A 17842-nucleotide genomic window follows, 5' to 3' on the forward strand; every position below is an offset into this window, starting at 1 on the left:
CACCTTGTGTATCTTGGAGTTCCAATGGCCGTAGGCAGAGTAAAAGCAAGCTATTTTCAGCCTCTTCTTAACAAGATAGAATGTCGAATCAGTGGGTGGCAAGCTAGATGTCTATCTTAGGCAGGTAGATTAGTTCTGGTAAATCATGTCCTTGGTAGTGTCTCGATTCACACGCTAGCAGCCACACACCTCCCAGCCCAAGTTTTGTCTTCGCTGGAAAAGCATTTTGTTGACTTCTTATGGGGATGGGATGATGGTAAAAAGAAACTGCATTAGTGTAGTTGGAAAGTTGTGTCTCATACTAAGCTGGAAGGTGGGCTGCGTGTTCATAAGCTATTAGAATCAGTGAAGGCTTTTTGCATCAAGATGGCATGGGCCATCCGTTTCAAAGAGGGTTCGAACCTGTGGGGAGACTTCTTGGCTTCCAAATACAATGCAGATTTGGCAGAGCCCCCCCTATCGCGGCTATCTCCTGCTCTGTCTCCGATGTGGAAGAAAGTTCGAGAATCTCCTTCTTAGATACCACTGTGCAGTTGAAACTTGGTTCCAGCTGTTGCAACCTTTGGAGTGTAAACTGAATGGGTCTGGGACCTCTTCAAAGTTTGGTTTTGGCTCCCATTCTCGCCCCATTGCAATCATTACAGGTCCATCAGCCTCTATGTACGAATGGCCCTCTATCGCCATCTGCGGTGTTTCTTTTTCTGCCCTAGGAAGTCATTGACTATATATTTTAGCAGGGCTTTTGTATAGCAGATGGGCTAGAGGTTCCGGTTTGGCCTTTCATCTCGATAGGGAGCTTCTCAGTTAGCTCAGTATGGACAACAAGTAGAGTTTCTAGTGAGAGAAAAGGCTGGGCAAATTGGGTGTAGCATGTTAAAATGCCTCCTAGGATCTCCACTTTCCTATGGAAGGTCCTTAACAGAGTCATACCGGTGGATGCAGTAGTTCAGAATCAGGGCATACACCTAGCTTCAAGATGTGAATGTTGCAGGGAAAACACTACAGGGGGTTCGTCAGTTGAGACCATCCAACATTTGTTTCTAGATAGTGAGATGGCAAAGCTAGCTTGGCATCGCCTAGGAGAACAGTTTGGGATCAACGCTCATTCATCAATTTCTGTTGAAGCCAAGCCATTTCAATGATGGGGTGCCATGTCAGGTAAGATAAATTCTTCACTAGTTTGTAAGCTCGTCCCTAGCTGTCTATTGTGGGAGCTCTGAAAAGCGAAGAATGCAGCACGCTTTGAAGGGAAGGAAACCTCTCTGACGGCGCTAATGGGGCGTGTCAGTTGGTGGGCGTCCAATATTCGCAACTCCTTGGGGAGCGGCTAGAAGTATGGGCTAACGATCAGTATTGTGCAGCAGCAAAGGAGTGTGGCTGTTGACTCTGCGGCCCCTTTCTCGATCTTCACAGGTAGGACAAATCACTCGAGGTTTGCTAAGGTGGTCAAGTGGATGAGGCCATGCTGTAACTGGGTTAAAATCAATGTCGATGGATCTTCTAGAAGTAAGTCAGGATCAGCGGGAGGAGGCAGAGTTTGTAAAGGCGACAAGGGTCAATTCATTTTTGCCTTTTCTATGGCTATGGCTTTGGTTCCAACTCATATGCGGAGCTTTATGCTGTGTATGAGGGCTTAGCCATATGTTTGTCTAGAGGCTTCAATCAGGCGATTCTAGAATCCGACTTTTTGCAAGTCGTGAAAGTGTTGAACGGGCTAAGCCAACTGGGTTGGAAGTGGAACTATTAGCTAAGATGGATTATCTACATAAAGGGTAGAGGGCGTACTGAGTTTGCTCATATCTTCAGGGAAGGGAATGCTCCAGCGGACGCCTTGGCCCGCCAAGGCAGTGAGACTCAGATCTCTACCTCCTTTGATAGGCTAGCTGATCTCCCACCCCAGATTCGAGGTCTTCTCTTTTTTGATAAGTTGGGGCTAGGGGCGATTAGAGAGGTTTAAAGAGGTTTTGGTATCGATCTTGGCTTGCTAAGAGGTGCTATCTGGCAGGCCTTTTTTTTGTTTTTCTTTTTATGATATGATAGGCTTCCCTAGGTCCTTTTTCTCCTGGGGAACCCCGAAATCAGGCCTTTTGTAATTTCCTTGCACATCAATGAAACATCCTTTTTGAAAAAAAAGGAACCTCATTTACCTATTCTTTGCTTCTTAATGCTCATGTCCTCTTGTGTATTTGGTCTTCATTTTCCAAGGGCTCAACCGACTACATGACATAGACTCATGTGATGATTAACAAGATTTACAAATCAGTGCACTAACATTCTGGTCAGCCCCACTCAACCAGAGGGAGCCAAAAGTGAGGCTAAGGGATAAAAAAGGAGAGAGAGAGAGAGAGAGAGAGAGAGAGAGAGAGAGAGAGAGAGAGAGATCAAGTGGTGAAGTGGGGAAAAAAGAGGGAGAAAAAGCAAAAGAGGAGGAAAAAGAGAGAAAATGGGGAAAAAGAGAAGAAAAGTAAAGAAGAGAAAAGAACAAGATCATATTTCATTTACCTAAGTTCATCATGAGTTAGGTCAAAATTAATGACATCTGTTCATATCTTCCATCGAAGAGTGTTAATTTCGTACTTGCTCTCTCACATCTCAAGGCACAAAGATAGATTTACTTTCTTTCCTTTTAACTGTAATAATGCTATCTCTTAATTCCTTCATGATAAGGATTGATGTTGAGCATCTTGTCTCCATGATCATGATCATGATTGTTTACTTCATGCTCTTCCTTTATTTTCTTTGAGATCACGGCTAATGTTGAGCAGTCCATCTTCATAGTTCTAGCTTTAATAGAAATAATTCTCTAGATATTTGTAAATCCCTAAAAATTCTTAAATCTTATAAAGTATAGATTGAACAAGTGAGTGGGTGGAGAAGGTGCCTAACCTCTTTCTTCTCTGTCACTGATGGCCTTATCTATAATTCCTAGTCACATACCATCCACATGAATAATTTAAGTTAGGGGTCTTTAATTTTCTAACTCATAAGAAAAAAAAAAATAAATAAATAAAATTTTCTAACTGATAGTGATTGCATGATGTTTAGCCAATTGTGGATTCTGAGCTATATCGGTTAGTGGGGACTCCAAGTCAAGCAAGAAATATTCATGAGCTAATTTATCCTCACAATCGCAATAAAAGAAAGCATGGTCGAAAAGGAATTTGCCACCATGAAGGTTGGTATGTGCATTCTCACACACATGCATGCATTTGCATATGGCCATATAGGGCCCTTTGATTTTTTTAGAAAAATTGGGCTTTAAGATTCAAAGTCTAGTCATAAAAGAAAACTTCACATTTAAGTAAAGCTAACACATCTAAAGAAGGAGAGTCCATGTAGGACTTTCTCTTTATGATGGGATGGGGGATCCAAGTTTTATAAATAAGAGAGATTCTTGAACCTCTCCATCTGAGCTTAAGATGTGTGAGGCTATCCATCTTTATGCACTTGTAGACACCTCACCGCGTATGCAATTACCGATTACAAAAAGATTCGGACTGTGTGTGACTTGTAATTTCCACCATGCTAAGACTAAAACTAATCCCTTCAAGCCTAAATCCAAGCCTAAAAACCTAAGAAAACCCCATAGGAAACTTGTCTAATATGAATTTGATCTAAGTTGGCCTAGAATCCACTATACTTGTTACTTAGTTTTCTCATGGTGGTATGGAAGGCTAAACAATTTCTAACTAAGGTGATTTGTAATTCATTGGAAAGATCTATTAAATTATCTTTCGAATGAGTACAAGATCACTAAAATCCGATGAATATCAAGAGAGAACCAATTTTTTGAAGCGGATTGAAATTTACAATAATAAGGACACAACATTAAGTGATTATAGCCTCTTTTTCAAGGCTTAAATAGACTCCAAATGAGGTGATCCCAGTCCTATTTGAAAGTTTATCAAATTATCTTTCCAATAAGCATAAGAATACCGAAAACAGAATTGTAATGAAGGAGAGATGGGCATTTTGCATATGGCACTTGAAGTGTCGCATGGTATCCAAAGTCAAATTTGAGCTATTTTGGAGTACTTAAGGTAGCCCCATCCATGCCTTGTGGCATGCGGCACTCTAAGTGTCACACACCACATGGCTAGAGAGTTCCAATTTTGTGGAGAGTTAGGTGGGAGAGGCTTTCATCCAAGGGAGATGCATTCGAGGGAGAGCTCATCTAAAAGTTAACTCTCTCCTTCAAATGCCCTTAGTTCTCTTTAAATTTACATACCTTACCATGCGAAGGGCAAATAAGGGGATGCCATATGGCACCAAGTCCTTAGCCAATGAGAACCTTCCATGTGCTGTTTTTAACCCTCGCTCGACCTCTAATTACACCTTTGTCATCCCCCCAACTATAAAAAGTAGTCTACCCACATAAAAAAGAGAAGAGAGAGGAGAGAGGGTAGAGCTCCAGCCACACCCTTCTTTCCCTTGGCCTTTAGTCATTGAGCCTATCCATAGCCCTAGGCAAAACCCTTAGAGGGCATTTGACATCTCTACAAATGAGAGCTTATTAGCTTATTTATAAAAAAAAGAAGCTTTTAGACTGTTTCGTAAAAGTAATTAAGGGGCTTATTTGTTTAAAATGTAGCAAATAAGCTCCAATTTTATAAGTTTGGGAGGGGTTACTTTTTGAAAAAGAGCTTACTTGGCTTCAGCAGGTAGACATTTTTGGCTAATTTTTGGACAAGTTTGTCCTTAACTTTTTAAGTAATTCCCATCTTGCCCTTTCCTCTTCTCTTTACAATCTCTCTGAGGTAGGCCAACATGATGAACAACCTATATTGAAAGTGGGGCCACATATGATGAATAGTCCACATCAAAGGTGGGCCCACATAATGCACAATCATATCAAAGGTGAGTCCCACACGATGGATGGCCTACATCAAAGTGTGGCCCCACATGATGGACGGTCCACATCATAGGTGGGACCCACTTGATGGATGGTGGACATTGAATGTGGGATCACATCATGGAAGGTTGATATTAAATGTGTCCCAGATGATGAATGACCTATATTAAAGGTTGGGCTCCACATGATGGATGATCCACAGTAAAGGTGTGAACTATATGATGAATGTTGGACATCAAAAGTGGGTCCTATAGGATGGATAGCTCGGATCAAAATATGGCCTCCCATGATTGATTGTCCACATCAAGTGGGCCCCAAATGATAGATGGTCCACGAAGGTGGGACTCACATGATGGATGGTGGACATCAGAGGTGGGCCCCTCATGATGAAAGACCAATATTGAACGTGGGGGCCCACATGATGTATGGTACACATCAAGGTGGGCCCACATAATGAATGGTTCACATCAAAGGTGGGCCCCACATGATGGACGGCTTGCATCAAAGTTGGACCAACATGATGGAACATCCACAACAAGTGGGACCCATTTGATGGGCCATCCACATCAAAGGTGGGACCCACATGATGGATGATGGCCATTGAAGGTTGGCCCACATGATGAACGACCCATATAGAAGGTGGGGCCCCACACAATGAATGGTCCACATCAAGGTGGGCCCACATAATTGATGGAGTGGGCTTCACATGACGGATGGGCCCCTTGTAACGGATAGTCCACATCAATTGGGCCCCACCTAATGGTAGTCCACATTTAAAGTCTTGCATGATTGATGACCCATATTCAAAGTGAGCCACATGATGGATGATCCACATAGAAGGTGAGCCCCACATGATGAATGGTGGATCTCAAAAGTGGGCCCCACATGATGGACAATCCACTTCGAAGTTAGGGCCCACACTATGCCACATCAAATGTGGACTCCACGTGATGGGTGATGGGTAGTGGACATTGAAGGGCCCTACATAATGGATAATTATCATTAATGATGGGCCCCACATGATGAATGAACTCTATCAAGGTGGGCCTCTAATGATGAATGGTCCACATCCAAGACGGGCCTTGCATGATGGATGATCCACATCGAAGGTAGGCTTCATATGATAGACAATCCATATCCAATATCTGACATAATGAATCACCCAAATATCTTAAAACATGAAGATTGTATGTAGCCATCCAATCTTTTACCATTTTGGGCATGGTTCATCTATGGTGAGATCCAACAAAACTACTATATGGATTGCTCTTATAATGGAACTTTCATAATTTTTATAAATGACATCAACTAACCTTAAGAAAAACTCTTATTTAAATATTTTTCTAAACATACTTATTTTAAATAATAGTTTTTTATTTTTTATTTTATTTAATTTTTTTTATTTTATTTTATTTTATTTTTTTTTTAGTTTTGAAAAAATGATTTTACCAAACAAACTTATTTAAAACAAAAACTAGAACGAAAAGATCTTATTAGAGTAGCTCTTATTGAATTAGAGTAGAGATGTCAAATAAGCCTTTAGCCATTTTCAAATCCCAAACCCATTCTTTAAACCCATAATCATCTCCTACCATCTCCCAAAATCGCTCAAGCAATATATTCTCTATATACCATCTTTCATTTCTTACCATGTTCCCTTAGCTTCCATTCTTCACAAAACCATCCAAACTAAAACTAGTCATTCAAAACAACAAACCAATACCACTCATCTAAAACCACCAACCAGAGCCACTCAAGAAAAACTACCATCTAAACCAAAACCACTAATGAAAACCACCAAACCAAGACCACTCATCCAAAACACCACAAAAAATACCTAAACGAAACCACCCATCCAAAACCACCAACCAAAATCACCACCTAAATAAAAACTACCCAAACCATCAAAACCCCTCATCCAAAGCATAACATAGTCAACTTAGCCAATCTAACCTAATCTAGCCAATCCAAGCTATTCATCCAAATCCTGTATCACATTCTAGCCAATCCAACTTGTTCAAAGTCATCGTTCAATCAATATAAGTAATCTTAATAGTCTAAATCTTATTTAGTAGGGTTGAGGTTGAAGGTATTTGACCATTTTTTCTCTGAAGAGTGTTGGGTCTCTTCTTCCCTATCTCACATCTCCATTCATTAGTTATCTTATGTGGCATATTTACTGTATTTCTTTTAATTTGTATATAATTAGGTGCAACATTTCTTCCTTTTCCAATCCCCTTGCTGTTCTAGACGTATGCTTTATTACTTGCTTAGTTCCCAGATCCCGCCACACTAGAAATTCAAAATTTCTTATTCCATTTTTCCTTTCTTTTTATTTCTTTTTGGATATTGGTTGTTGGGATGAATGCCTTTGTATTCTCTCACTTGCATCTCGAGGTTCAGCTCTAGCAGTTTCAGGGTAGTTGCTCATAATTGATTACTAGAAATTAGGTCAATTTCCTTTCTTTTCAGTTCCTCTTGGATACCCCTCACTTGGAGGAGCACCATTACATTTACTCACTTCCATTTTTAAGTTGAGCTCTAGTAGTTACAGAGTGCTTGTCCATGGTTAACCAGCGATAACCCATTACATTTACTCACTCCCCTGCTGATGAACTGGCTCGGTTGGGGAGTGCGGGGCAAGTGGTCATTACCAATAACTGGGAGACCTCCCCCCCAAAGATTCGTGGTCTCCTGTTCTTAGACAAAATAGGGTTGGGCAGCCTACGTATAGGCTAAGTTTTTCTGTCTCCTTTGTTCTTTCTTGGTTCCTTGCGCTCCCTAGTCTCTTACGATAGGCAGGCCCAAATCGAGGGGCCTGCCCAAATCTTAGGATGTAAACAGATTTTGCTTCCAATATAGAAAAGTCATTTGCAATATATATATATATATATATAAAAGGAAGAAAAAGAAAAACCTAGCGATAACCCATTGTCTTTTCAGCACTATTAAAGAAAGTAACGCTAGAACCTGCAAATCCCCTAAAATCTCACTAATCCCACAAAGTAGAGACAACACTTTCATGCGGGCGGACATGTGTCTAATGCCTTCGCTCTCTGTAACTGGGGTCATTTACTTGGAATCTCCAGTCACAAGTCATTAACAAGAGTCATTACAAGCAGGGAATCTCTAGACTCTTTGATTTTTAAGGATTCTACATGGTCTAGGCAACTGTGGAATTTAGAGATAACTAGCTAGTGGATACTTTAAATCAAATATATCATATGCATGAGTCAATCCACATAAGTAAAACCAAAAGAAAAGGCATGGGCATCAAAACCCAATGCTCACAGCACGATCAGAAGGAGAATTGAGAGAAGGTTAGCAAGATATCTACTGTGCAGGTACGCATGGATCCACAATTAGAGCTATTCATTAATATAAAGTCCGACTGCCAAGAGGCGTGTGCTGTGCATCATTGGATCATCATAGCTTACAGTATGTGGCTAACCCCACTTCTATCATATGGTTTTCTAGTTGATATCTTCGCGTATGTATGCATTTCACTACGCGATTCTTGTTATGGAAACATGATCGTCAATTCAATTTTAAGAAAGAGTAACAAGCTCCAAATCCAACAACTACAACCCCAATGAAAAGAAGTAGCAATAAGTCCAGATGTGTTGTGATGACCTCTAAACATCTATTCAATAATGCCACTAAATGCACATTTTCTAGAATCTATAAGCAATCAAGAAATCAATCCTACACATAATTAAATGGTTTGAAAATAATCCTAACTGTTACCCCCAAGCAATGAACAGTCCACTACAAAGTATACAAAGTATGCTTAACAAAAATTTCTTAATTATATGTAAAAGAGAAGAAGAAATTATAGATAACACTATAGAACTAATAATCAACATGGCATTAGTGGAGAGACATTCTCAGGTTGCTTAGTGAGCTCAATGCAAAAGGCAAACCGTGTGTATGGAGAGAGTAATTATGTGGCGGACTGACTTGCTAGATTGAGATATGTGGATGGACCCAATTGATTCTATCAATCGATGGGCTGGTTATTTTTAGAGCATGTTAGTATAGTATTGGTTGATGATTCATGAACAGTGGCAGAACTTTCTGTCTGTCACTCCTTGGATTTATGCCCCCCAGTGACCCATAGGAAACTTCTCTAAAGCAAACCAAGTTCGTTCATGATTTGGTGATCCAAGACATTGGGGTGATGGCCCTCATCTTGGATAGATCCAAATTAGATCTCACGGTACAAATCATGGCCAGAGGTCTAGAAGGGAACAATCAGATGGAGAGGCACATGTAGTTCGGTAAACAAGCAAGTACTAATGACTGCATGACAAGCATCAATGCATTTGCAAGAAACTACATGAAAATATAAGGATGAAGGGAAATGATCCCATGCGATTAACTGGTACCTTATTATGGTAGAACACTCATTATTGGACATAAGGATCATCCTGTCAGTGATCTAGACCATCTGTTGAGTGAGAGTTTCCCTTAGATTTCCAATGAAGGTTAGTCAGATGAAACAAGCCTAACCATCCGATTATTGGCCTGGATATAGATAGTTATCACAAAAGAATCTATTTTACTTGGCCATTGTTTTCAGATGCTCAGGGTCGTCCTATTGGAGCTATTTTCTAATGATGAACAATCAATGGATCTACTCGCTGGATGGACGGTTGTAGTGGTTGACTGGGAATATGCATGTGTCCAGTACATCTCATTTGCACCACAATACGATCCAAATGACTTGCGAACGACCATTTCCAAGAGACAGATGCCGTGTTTAGTGCGGTTGTGCATGAATTCCCATAACTAGAAATATTTCTAGATCTTTATGTAAAAGAAAAATAGGCAATCAAACATATCTTTTTTCTTCACCTAAGAGATATCTGGCTCTTAAATGTGTCCTGCCATGAAACTAGGCTTACTGTTATAAAGATACGTCGGTACATAGGGTATATATAGCCGTTGGATCTGGGTCATAATATTTCAATGATCCAAACATTTTATATGATAGGCCTCACCATGCATGTGAGAAGCTCAAAAAATAAACTCTTGGATTGGATTATTTCAGCCGTTTGAGCAGTTATCTCTTTTCATTTGAATAACGCCGTCTCCTTAACCGTAGTTTTGTGGCCCATTCATTGAAAGATTAAGATATTTCAATCTCGAAGGCTTCCCAAGCAGCCACAAGCAGCTGCATTTCTGGTCAGATCAACGGTTTGGTCCCGACTATACTTATAACAGTTAGCGAACCTCACAGATCTACTAAGATTTGAAAGGGGACTCAGATTTATAAGGGATTCTTCTATTCCTAGTCCTGAAAGTTGATCCAGTGCTCTCAAGAGCACTACAAGTTATAGTGCACTAGCTGCATTTGGACACTTGACCAGTTAAACTGATTGATTCACTGTTTATTAGGTCCAATGCACATTCATGGGCTCCCGTGAAAATATCAAATCGATCTGATGATCTGAACCATCTGATCAATGGCCTCTAATATGGATGGTAAAGATCAGCCGCATAAAATAGGTCTAAGCAACATCTTGGTCTATCATTTGTTAGTTCCCATCAGGGATTGCTTATGATTTAAAGAATGATCGCTTCTGTTAACGTTAGGCAACCCTAACAATCGCATCCATGGGTTGGAAGAAGGATTCATACAAAAAATAGGGCTGAATCTAGGATAAATTCGATCATCCAATCAGTCTTGCTTTTGCATAGTAGCCCATAAAATGTGTTTTGATCTTGATTATAGATAGTTTAGATTAATCAATCAAACTGCCCAAGTGGCCAGATGCGAGTAGAAGCACCGTAACTTGGTGTTGTGAGAGTATTGGAGCATTTCTCCCTAGTTATTGTCACCTATTTGACAGACAGCCATAATGCACCAAAAGGAAACTGAAAGAATAGGCACAAGTGTTGGTTATTACCTTGTAAGTAGGTACAAAGAAAGTGCTATATATAACCCTCTTTGACAAGTACTAGAGATCTCACTACGATGCTCTCCTTCACATGGTCAGATCAAGAGTACTTGGCAATCTTACATGCTCCCTACCATCATCATCTTCTTCCTTCAACCTGCTAAGCTTTGAGGCCCTATCAATGTCTTGAGGGTATGTTTCTTTCTTTGAAGAAGGAGGTGACAAAGAAAGGGAGAGATTGCTATCCACTTCTTCATCCTCCCAACATCTCCGAAGATGCCCGTTCGGCAACGACGTTATGTTCAATGATAAGTTCAAGTCTGGCTCGCAATCGATGGACTTTCTTTTCGATGTGATTCTATCTTCTTGGACTGGTGCAAAGGACATCTCGTGCCGATTGGCCGCTGGTATGTCTGTGTTGATCAAATGACTCGCGTGCACTCTTGTTATGAAGTTGGGTCCTGTTGGGTGTGGTCCGATTTGGGTTCGGGGGTATTCTCGATTGTACATGAATTGGAACCCATCAAACACTTGGTGAGTTTTCCTTGTATCTCGATCATGCGAAACGGAAGTAGTCAGGTGGTAATTACGATTATGCGCTGCGGCACCTGCAATGTATGGATTGGGCATCCAGTTCCCATGGCTGCCCCAAGAAGCACCACCATATCTACACAGAAAGAGATTGTCTTATGTCACGAGATGAATACATTTGGTTGCGCAAGCGAATTGAATTGCAATCATTCACTTTTATCAAGAGAAAACGACGAAAATAATGATGTTTTGTGTTATTTACGATGACGAAGTGCCCTCAAAATTCCGTGAGATTTATTTCAAGTCCACCTTGAAAGTAACGCAATCAGTCGCGAGCAGGGATCCTCAATTTGAATGCTAAGGAAACTACAGTTGTATTCATCTCCTCTTTATTATACTAAAGAACTGCAATTCAATTCGATATAAAATCCGAACACACTCATAGCTCATCAAATCCATACCAGTGCCAATCAAAATCAATTTCCATACCTGAAATTGTTAATAGGCCTTTGATTGAAACCATGTAACATGGGAAGTTGACTAAGGCTGTAAATATTGCGACCCCCATCTTCCATAAGATTTCCTTCAGTTATGACTGTCATGAAAATCCAAACACTCCCAAAATTTTAGAAAGATGATCAGAAACCCTAATTCCATATTCTCCCCAAGACCCGATTAGAGAAATCAAAGTACCTTGGCCCGATTCATCGATCTTCTTGCTCCTATACATCTGTTGCAACAAACCCAAAAAAAAAAAAAAAACAGTTGAGAAAAATCATGTTATCTAGTTAATTAATTACGGAAAGCATATTAAGAACTCCTAATCAAAATTACTTGTAAATGGCTCTTGACATGGGCGATGCTAAGGCCCTTGATATTCATCAATTGAAGAACCAGTTTAGGTGTAGCTCCTGCACAAAAACACATGTACACATGATATAAAATAAAAAAGGATAAAAGAATAATTCATGGCTTGATAGAGATGGAGGATGGACACTCACGATCTTGGCCACCAAGTCTTTCAACCGCATGAATGAAGCAAAGGTGGAGATCAGGCGTCCAACGAAGCCTCGGCATCTTGGAACGAACATACTGGCGAACTGATCCAGACCCCGTTTTCTTCTCACTTTCCTCAACCGTGCTATTGCTTGAGCTCCCACCATTTCTAGGCTTTCCATCTTCATCATCTTCCTCATCCTCGTCCTCCTCGTCTTTGTCAGAAGGGTTCTTCTTTGAGCCCTCGGTGCAATCACTTCCGTTCATCACTGTCCAGCCTTTCTTTTTACAGCCCAGGTTTCATTAAAAAAGAAAAAAAAAAAAAAAAAAAAGAAGAAAAAAAAAAAACTAAGGAGTGATAGATGGACGGTCAAGCAGCCGTCATTTACGGGTGTAGAAGAAGATTTCCGACGCTTTTCGTTGAGAAATAAGGTGTAGTATGTGATGGAGAAGTGAAGAGGAGCTTGTTGGAAAAGGTATCAAGTTTGAAGAAGGTTTGGAAACCCTAACCCTAACCCTAACTAGGACAAACAAGACAATCCATGTGTACACCTTTTTTTCAAAACATCCAAAGTATCAATCTATCTGGGGTATGTGGGTGTTGTCCATATCTCTGTATGTATGCATGTAGACATGCATGCATGGATGTGTACATGCATGTGGATGGATATGGTGAAAGATTCGGTTAGCTGAGAGGAGACATGGAAGAGAAAGAGGTAGGGAGAGATACACGAGCAAAGCGGTGGGAAGTCTGTGGGATCACGTTGCTGATGCTTTGATGCTTGTTGTCGGTGATGCCGACCCTCGCTGAGCAAAATGCCACTGGCTTTAAGAGCGAATTACGAAATTGCACTGGTGTATGAGGACGAGGTCAGGGAATGAGGATCCGGTTTTTCGCACCAACGTCGCTCCTGAGAAATCCCAGTATCTGTCGCTCCTGAGGGCCCACATTTTCGGATGATTGGAACCGCTCATCATTTCTAAAATAGCTTTGAATAGATTCTTTTAAATATTAAAACTTTAAAAATGAAGGATCCATTTGAACTTTGGAGTCGAATGTGTGCAATAAACAATGTTCCTATCAATTTTATAAAAATAGTCATGATCATCTGTTCAGGAAATTTATCTAATTTAGCTAATTATAGAGTAGCACCCAGATGGACGGTTCTGATGATAAGATCATGTCCCCGTGTGGGCCAATGTGGTAACACATACTAGAAAATCATGCATCTCGACATAGGTAAAACGAACTCACGCCGAATTTATTGCAAGCGACGCCACCGGTGTCACTGCGGGCGCGGATTAGCTGCTGACAGGTTGAGCAGCGAGACTCGCTACTGAAGTGACGTCACCAAGTTTCGTGGGCCACACCATGATGTATGTTTTATATCCACACCTTCCATCCATTTGGCGAGATCATTTTAGGGCAATATACAAAGAAAGAGTTAAATCCAAAGCTCCAGTGGACCCAGCAAAGAAAACAGTGGGGTCAGTGACACCCCCATTAAAAACTTCTAAGGGCCACAAAAGTTTTAAATCAAGCTGATGTTTGTGTTTTCCCTATTGCATGTATTTTTTAACTTTTGAACAGGTTGGATTTCAAATAAACATTATGGTGGGCCTTAGGATAGTTTCAACTATGGGAATCAACACTCTCCTCACTGTTTTCTGTGGTGGGTCCACTACAGCTTTTTATCTGCCTCATTCTTTGAATCATGCACTAAAATGATATCTCAAAATGGATGGACGGTGTGGATACAACATATACAGATAGTGGGCTCCACAGAACTTGGTGACGTCACTTCAGTAGCCAACTCGCTGCTCAACCTGTCAGTATATAATCCGCGTCCTGTCACTGCATGGCATAAGCGGGTTTTGGTTTCTGACAATTGGGGCCCATGGTTTGGCAATCCAGACCGTTGCCCTGCTACGTTGCAAGATTGATGGATTTTCCGTATATATCAACTAGATTTAAAGATTTCATTGGCCAATATTGACTTTTTGTTTGAATGTTGACCACTTCTGTTCTTATTTCTTGCTAACGGTCAATCAGTAGGCCACAGATCAAAAGGCTATGATTAGTCCAAAGGAAGTAACATTCCAACGGTCTGGATTTTCGAAAAATGGGGCCACTTGTAGAAACTGGAAACACGCGTACCTATAAAAATTTTGTACAATACACTTGGTTTCTCCATTGTACAGGTAGGGACATGGCGAGGTGATCAAAACCGTTGATATGATGGGTCTCACCGTGATGCCATGCATTAGAACAGCCCATATTGCGAAGACACTAGCCTTCTAATATTTGGGTCGTTTAATATGGACCATTGCGAAATTTTCATTCCTGGTAAAAAATATCCCAATTTAGGAGATACTTGGGGTGGATGCACCCATCTATTATGGCCCCAAAATATCAACATGCTCCATGTCACAACACTAATTTAGAACCCTATGTAAACTATAATTGTGGATTTGAAAGGATTGGGCTGTGCATCAAGCATAGAGATCACATAACAAATAATGGAAACTTTAAATCATGCCTCCTGGAACCATTATTGAATGAGGTTGCTGGAGTCTCCTGCACCTTACATAGGGATGCACGTGGATGGGAAGGAGAGCTCTAGACATTTGTAAGTTTGGGGACCCAACTCTATTAGCAGTAGAGAAGAGTTTGTAACCCCATCTGAACTTTTTCCTCCTGAAAGGCTCCACATGTTTTAGAGTTTGCTAGTTCAGCAAGACATTGCGTGTATCACAGTTCAAGCATACCACCCTCACATGAATTTGAGACAGATCACAACTCTAGTGGGACCAATCGGGAGGCCTGGTGACATTATTCAACCGTTCAGTAGATCAAAACCATTGATCAATTAGGCATACCTTATAGAACTCTTACATCCTCCTATTAGTGCACTTATTTATGTACCGAGTTTGTCAATCACGCGAGTCCATGTGTCAAGAAGTTGGTTGAGCCCTTATAAGCTGAAGATTGAAGGCATGAAAGGATATGGAGCATCAAGGAAGTGAAGAATAAGTATATGAGATGTATTGTTAACCTTAATCTTAAACTTAAAACAACCTTAGCCTCTAGATGATCCCAACTTTAATAGAAAAATTTTGATTGATCATCCCTTAGCCTTAGGATCTATATTGAAGCATGATAAATTATGCTATAAGAGGTGCAAAGCTGTTGTAAATGTATTTACCCAAAACAGAAGTTTTTGAGTGGTCCTTCATGGCATCGAAGGATCATCTCGATGTGATCGAAGAAAAAATCTAGCAACCTAACAGAAATATTCCTAGATTTTCTTAATGGGATCGAAGGGTCTTTTAATCATATCGATAGATTCGTTAATTAATTGTTTTATAATCATTGCAATACAAACACTATGTAATGGGCATTCAATTCTTGGGCATTTTGATAAATTTTTAATTCAATAGAAGCCTATGAGATTCCCTACTCACATTCCTCATCATAAACCTATAAACCTATGAGATTTTATTCATATTCTTAAGTTTTACCACTCTAATGAGGATTTCGACCTCCATGCTGAAAATAAACTCAAACTCTAACTTCTCTAGAAATTAGACACTAAAACTATTGGTAGATCATTGTCTAAATCCTCTAGGAGACCCATGTACATGAATCCCCTAGGAAATCAACTATCTATTAGTTGCAAAAGATTCCACCACTTTCTCTGCCTTAGTCACCTCATTGGTACATCACATACAAGGTGAACGATCGTAAGAGTTGAAGCATCGATGATATTAATCGGGGGAGTATAAGGGGAGCTGATTGAAGCATGAGAAAGCATCGATCAAACAATCCAAGAAATTCGCTACAAATGGACTCCATCCAATAAGTGTTAATTGTAAAGTCCATCCATATACTATCTCCTTGTATATAATTGAGTGTGAGAGTTTATGATCCAAACTAGAATATGTTTTTGTATATGACCTAGGTTCTTGTATAGGACTTAAGCTCTTGTGTAGGGCTGAATTCACCGGACATAGGGACTGATGTTGTTGGTTAGCCGATAGAAAACCAACTAAGTCTATGAGGGGCCTCCTATGGGAGTGTACGTTTAGGTCCTTATTTAGAGCTGTAAAGGTTAGGGGTGAACCTATTAAAAACTCCTAAGATAATGAATACCGGAACAATTGAGGAGAGTGCATCTATTAGAATAAGAGTAGAAAAATCGAACCGCTATATATGTTTGTGTTTGTAATTGTGAGTTGCCTACATTTCTATCAATGCTTATGTCATTAATTACTTGAATTATTTGAATGCATGAGTTAGACTGTCTGTTAGGCACTTAACTTTGAAATCACACACAGATTCATTATCACCCTAAGACTAGTTGATTAATAATTACATCATTTGTAGTCTACGTGATTATAACCACTTTGGCTTGGAAGCCTTAGTGTAAATTTGTCTTATTGGTTTAATTGGTAAATTAGTTTATTAGGCAAGAATTTTAAATTATTTATAATCAACCCCCCCTTTAGGACTTAGCCATAATTTTATAGCTCCTTCAAGCCTCCGCATGCAGCAGTTCAAAAATAAATGGGATTGTGGACAAACTCGGTTCTCAATGGAAGCGGAGATACTTCATCTTTTGGTGGCCGAGCTCGAGGAGTATGTTGTTTCCTCAGTAGTGTATAACTGTTCTCTGGCCGTTGAGGAGTTCCTTGGTCATGGCTGATGATGGCTGACCTCACGATTCCCATGGGTGTCAAACCAGATATTATCTTTTTGGTTAGTCTATTTTTACCCATAATAGTAAGCCCCCTATTTCTGAGCTCGTACAGCGGGCTCGCGAAGTAGGTCGGTATTGGTGATGTCAGATATCTCGTGCCTAGGGTGTTGGGCCTATTTATCGTTAATGCTAGATAAGGCGGTGTGTGCAAGAATTGAGGCATATCTACAATCATGGTATGACGTGTTTGAGATAATACATGCCACTCGAGGTCACGTGTGCTGGCAGCACGCCTTCTCGGCTTCTGACTGGTGGGTTGTTGACGCGTGGCATCTTTTGGAGAGTTGGGTTAGTTGGCGAGTGGGAGCATTCCACGTGTTCAAGCACAGTCATCGAGGCAGCATTTTGGCTGCCATAATGATTGCGTTATTAAATGTAGCACGATTGAGTCGTCCATAAAAGGGGATGCCCTGATAATGTTTGGGCTATTTGCTCTACCGTCTCCTTGCCTCTCTCTCTGCTCACCCCAAACTTAGGCGATTTCCGGTGACCTCTAAGTTCTTCCTTCTTCTCCAGTGAGCTCTGTTCCTGTCTTTCCTCCCCTTTTATTTTCTTTTTCTTTCGAGTTCTTAGCTTTCAGCGGCTCTTACGTTTAAAGGGAATGTCGAGATCGTAGGACTAGTGGAGGGAGTCGTCCTGGCGTGATGGTGGGCCAGATGATCTTGACCTTATGTTGAACTGCCCTCTCCGCTTATGATGATGAGTGACAGGGATTTCAAGCATCCCATGGGTTGAGGATGGTTGCCTAGTCCTCAGCCGAGCGACCATTAGACACCGAGGGGTTTGCTCCGGTTACGAAG

General features: G+C 40.6%; 1 protein-coding gene across 1 annotated transcript; it reads right to left on the reverse strand.

The window, feature by feature from the left end:
• Window positions 1-10733: 10733 nt before the first annotated feature.
• LOC131253396 (putative two-component response regulator ARR20) lies at window positions 10734-13034 on the reverse strand. Its single transcript, XM_058254363.1, has 5 exons — window positions 12288-13034; window positions 12121-12197; window positions 11980-12016; window positions 11776-11881; window positions 10734-11422 (listed from the first exon to the last, which is right to left on the reverse strand). The coding sequence occupies exons 1-5, from the start codon at window positions 12547-12549 to the stop codon at window positions 10843-10845; spliced, it is 1062 nt and encodes a 353-aa protein (XP_058110346.1). The 5' UTR covers window positions 12550-13034; the 3' UTR covers window positions 10734-10842.
• Window positions 13035-17842: the final 4808 nt, after the last annotated feature.

Source organism: Magnolia sinica, chromosome 8 (assembly GCF_029962835.1).
Source record: "Magnolia sinica isolate HGM2019 chromosome 8, MsV1, whole genome shotgun sequence".
Classification (NCBI taxonomy): domain Eukaryota; kingdom Viridiplantae; phylum Streptophyta; class Magnoliopsida; order Magnoliales; family Magnoliaceae; genus Magnolia; species Magnolia sinica.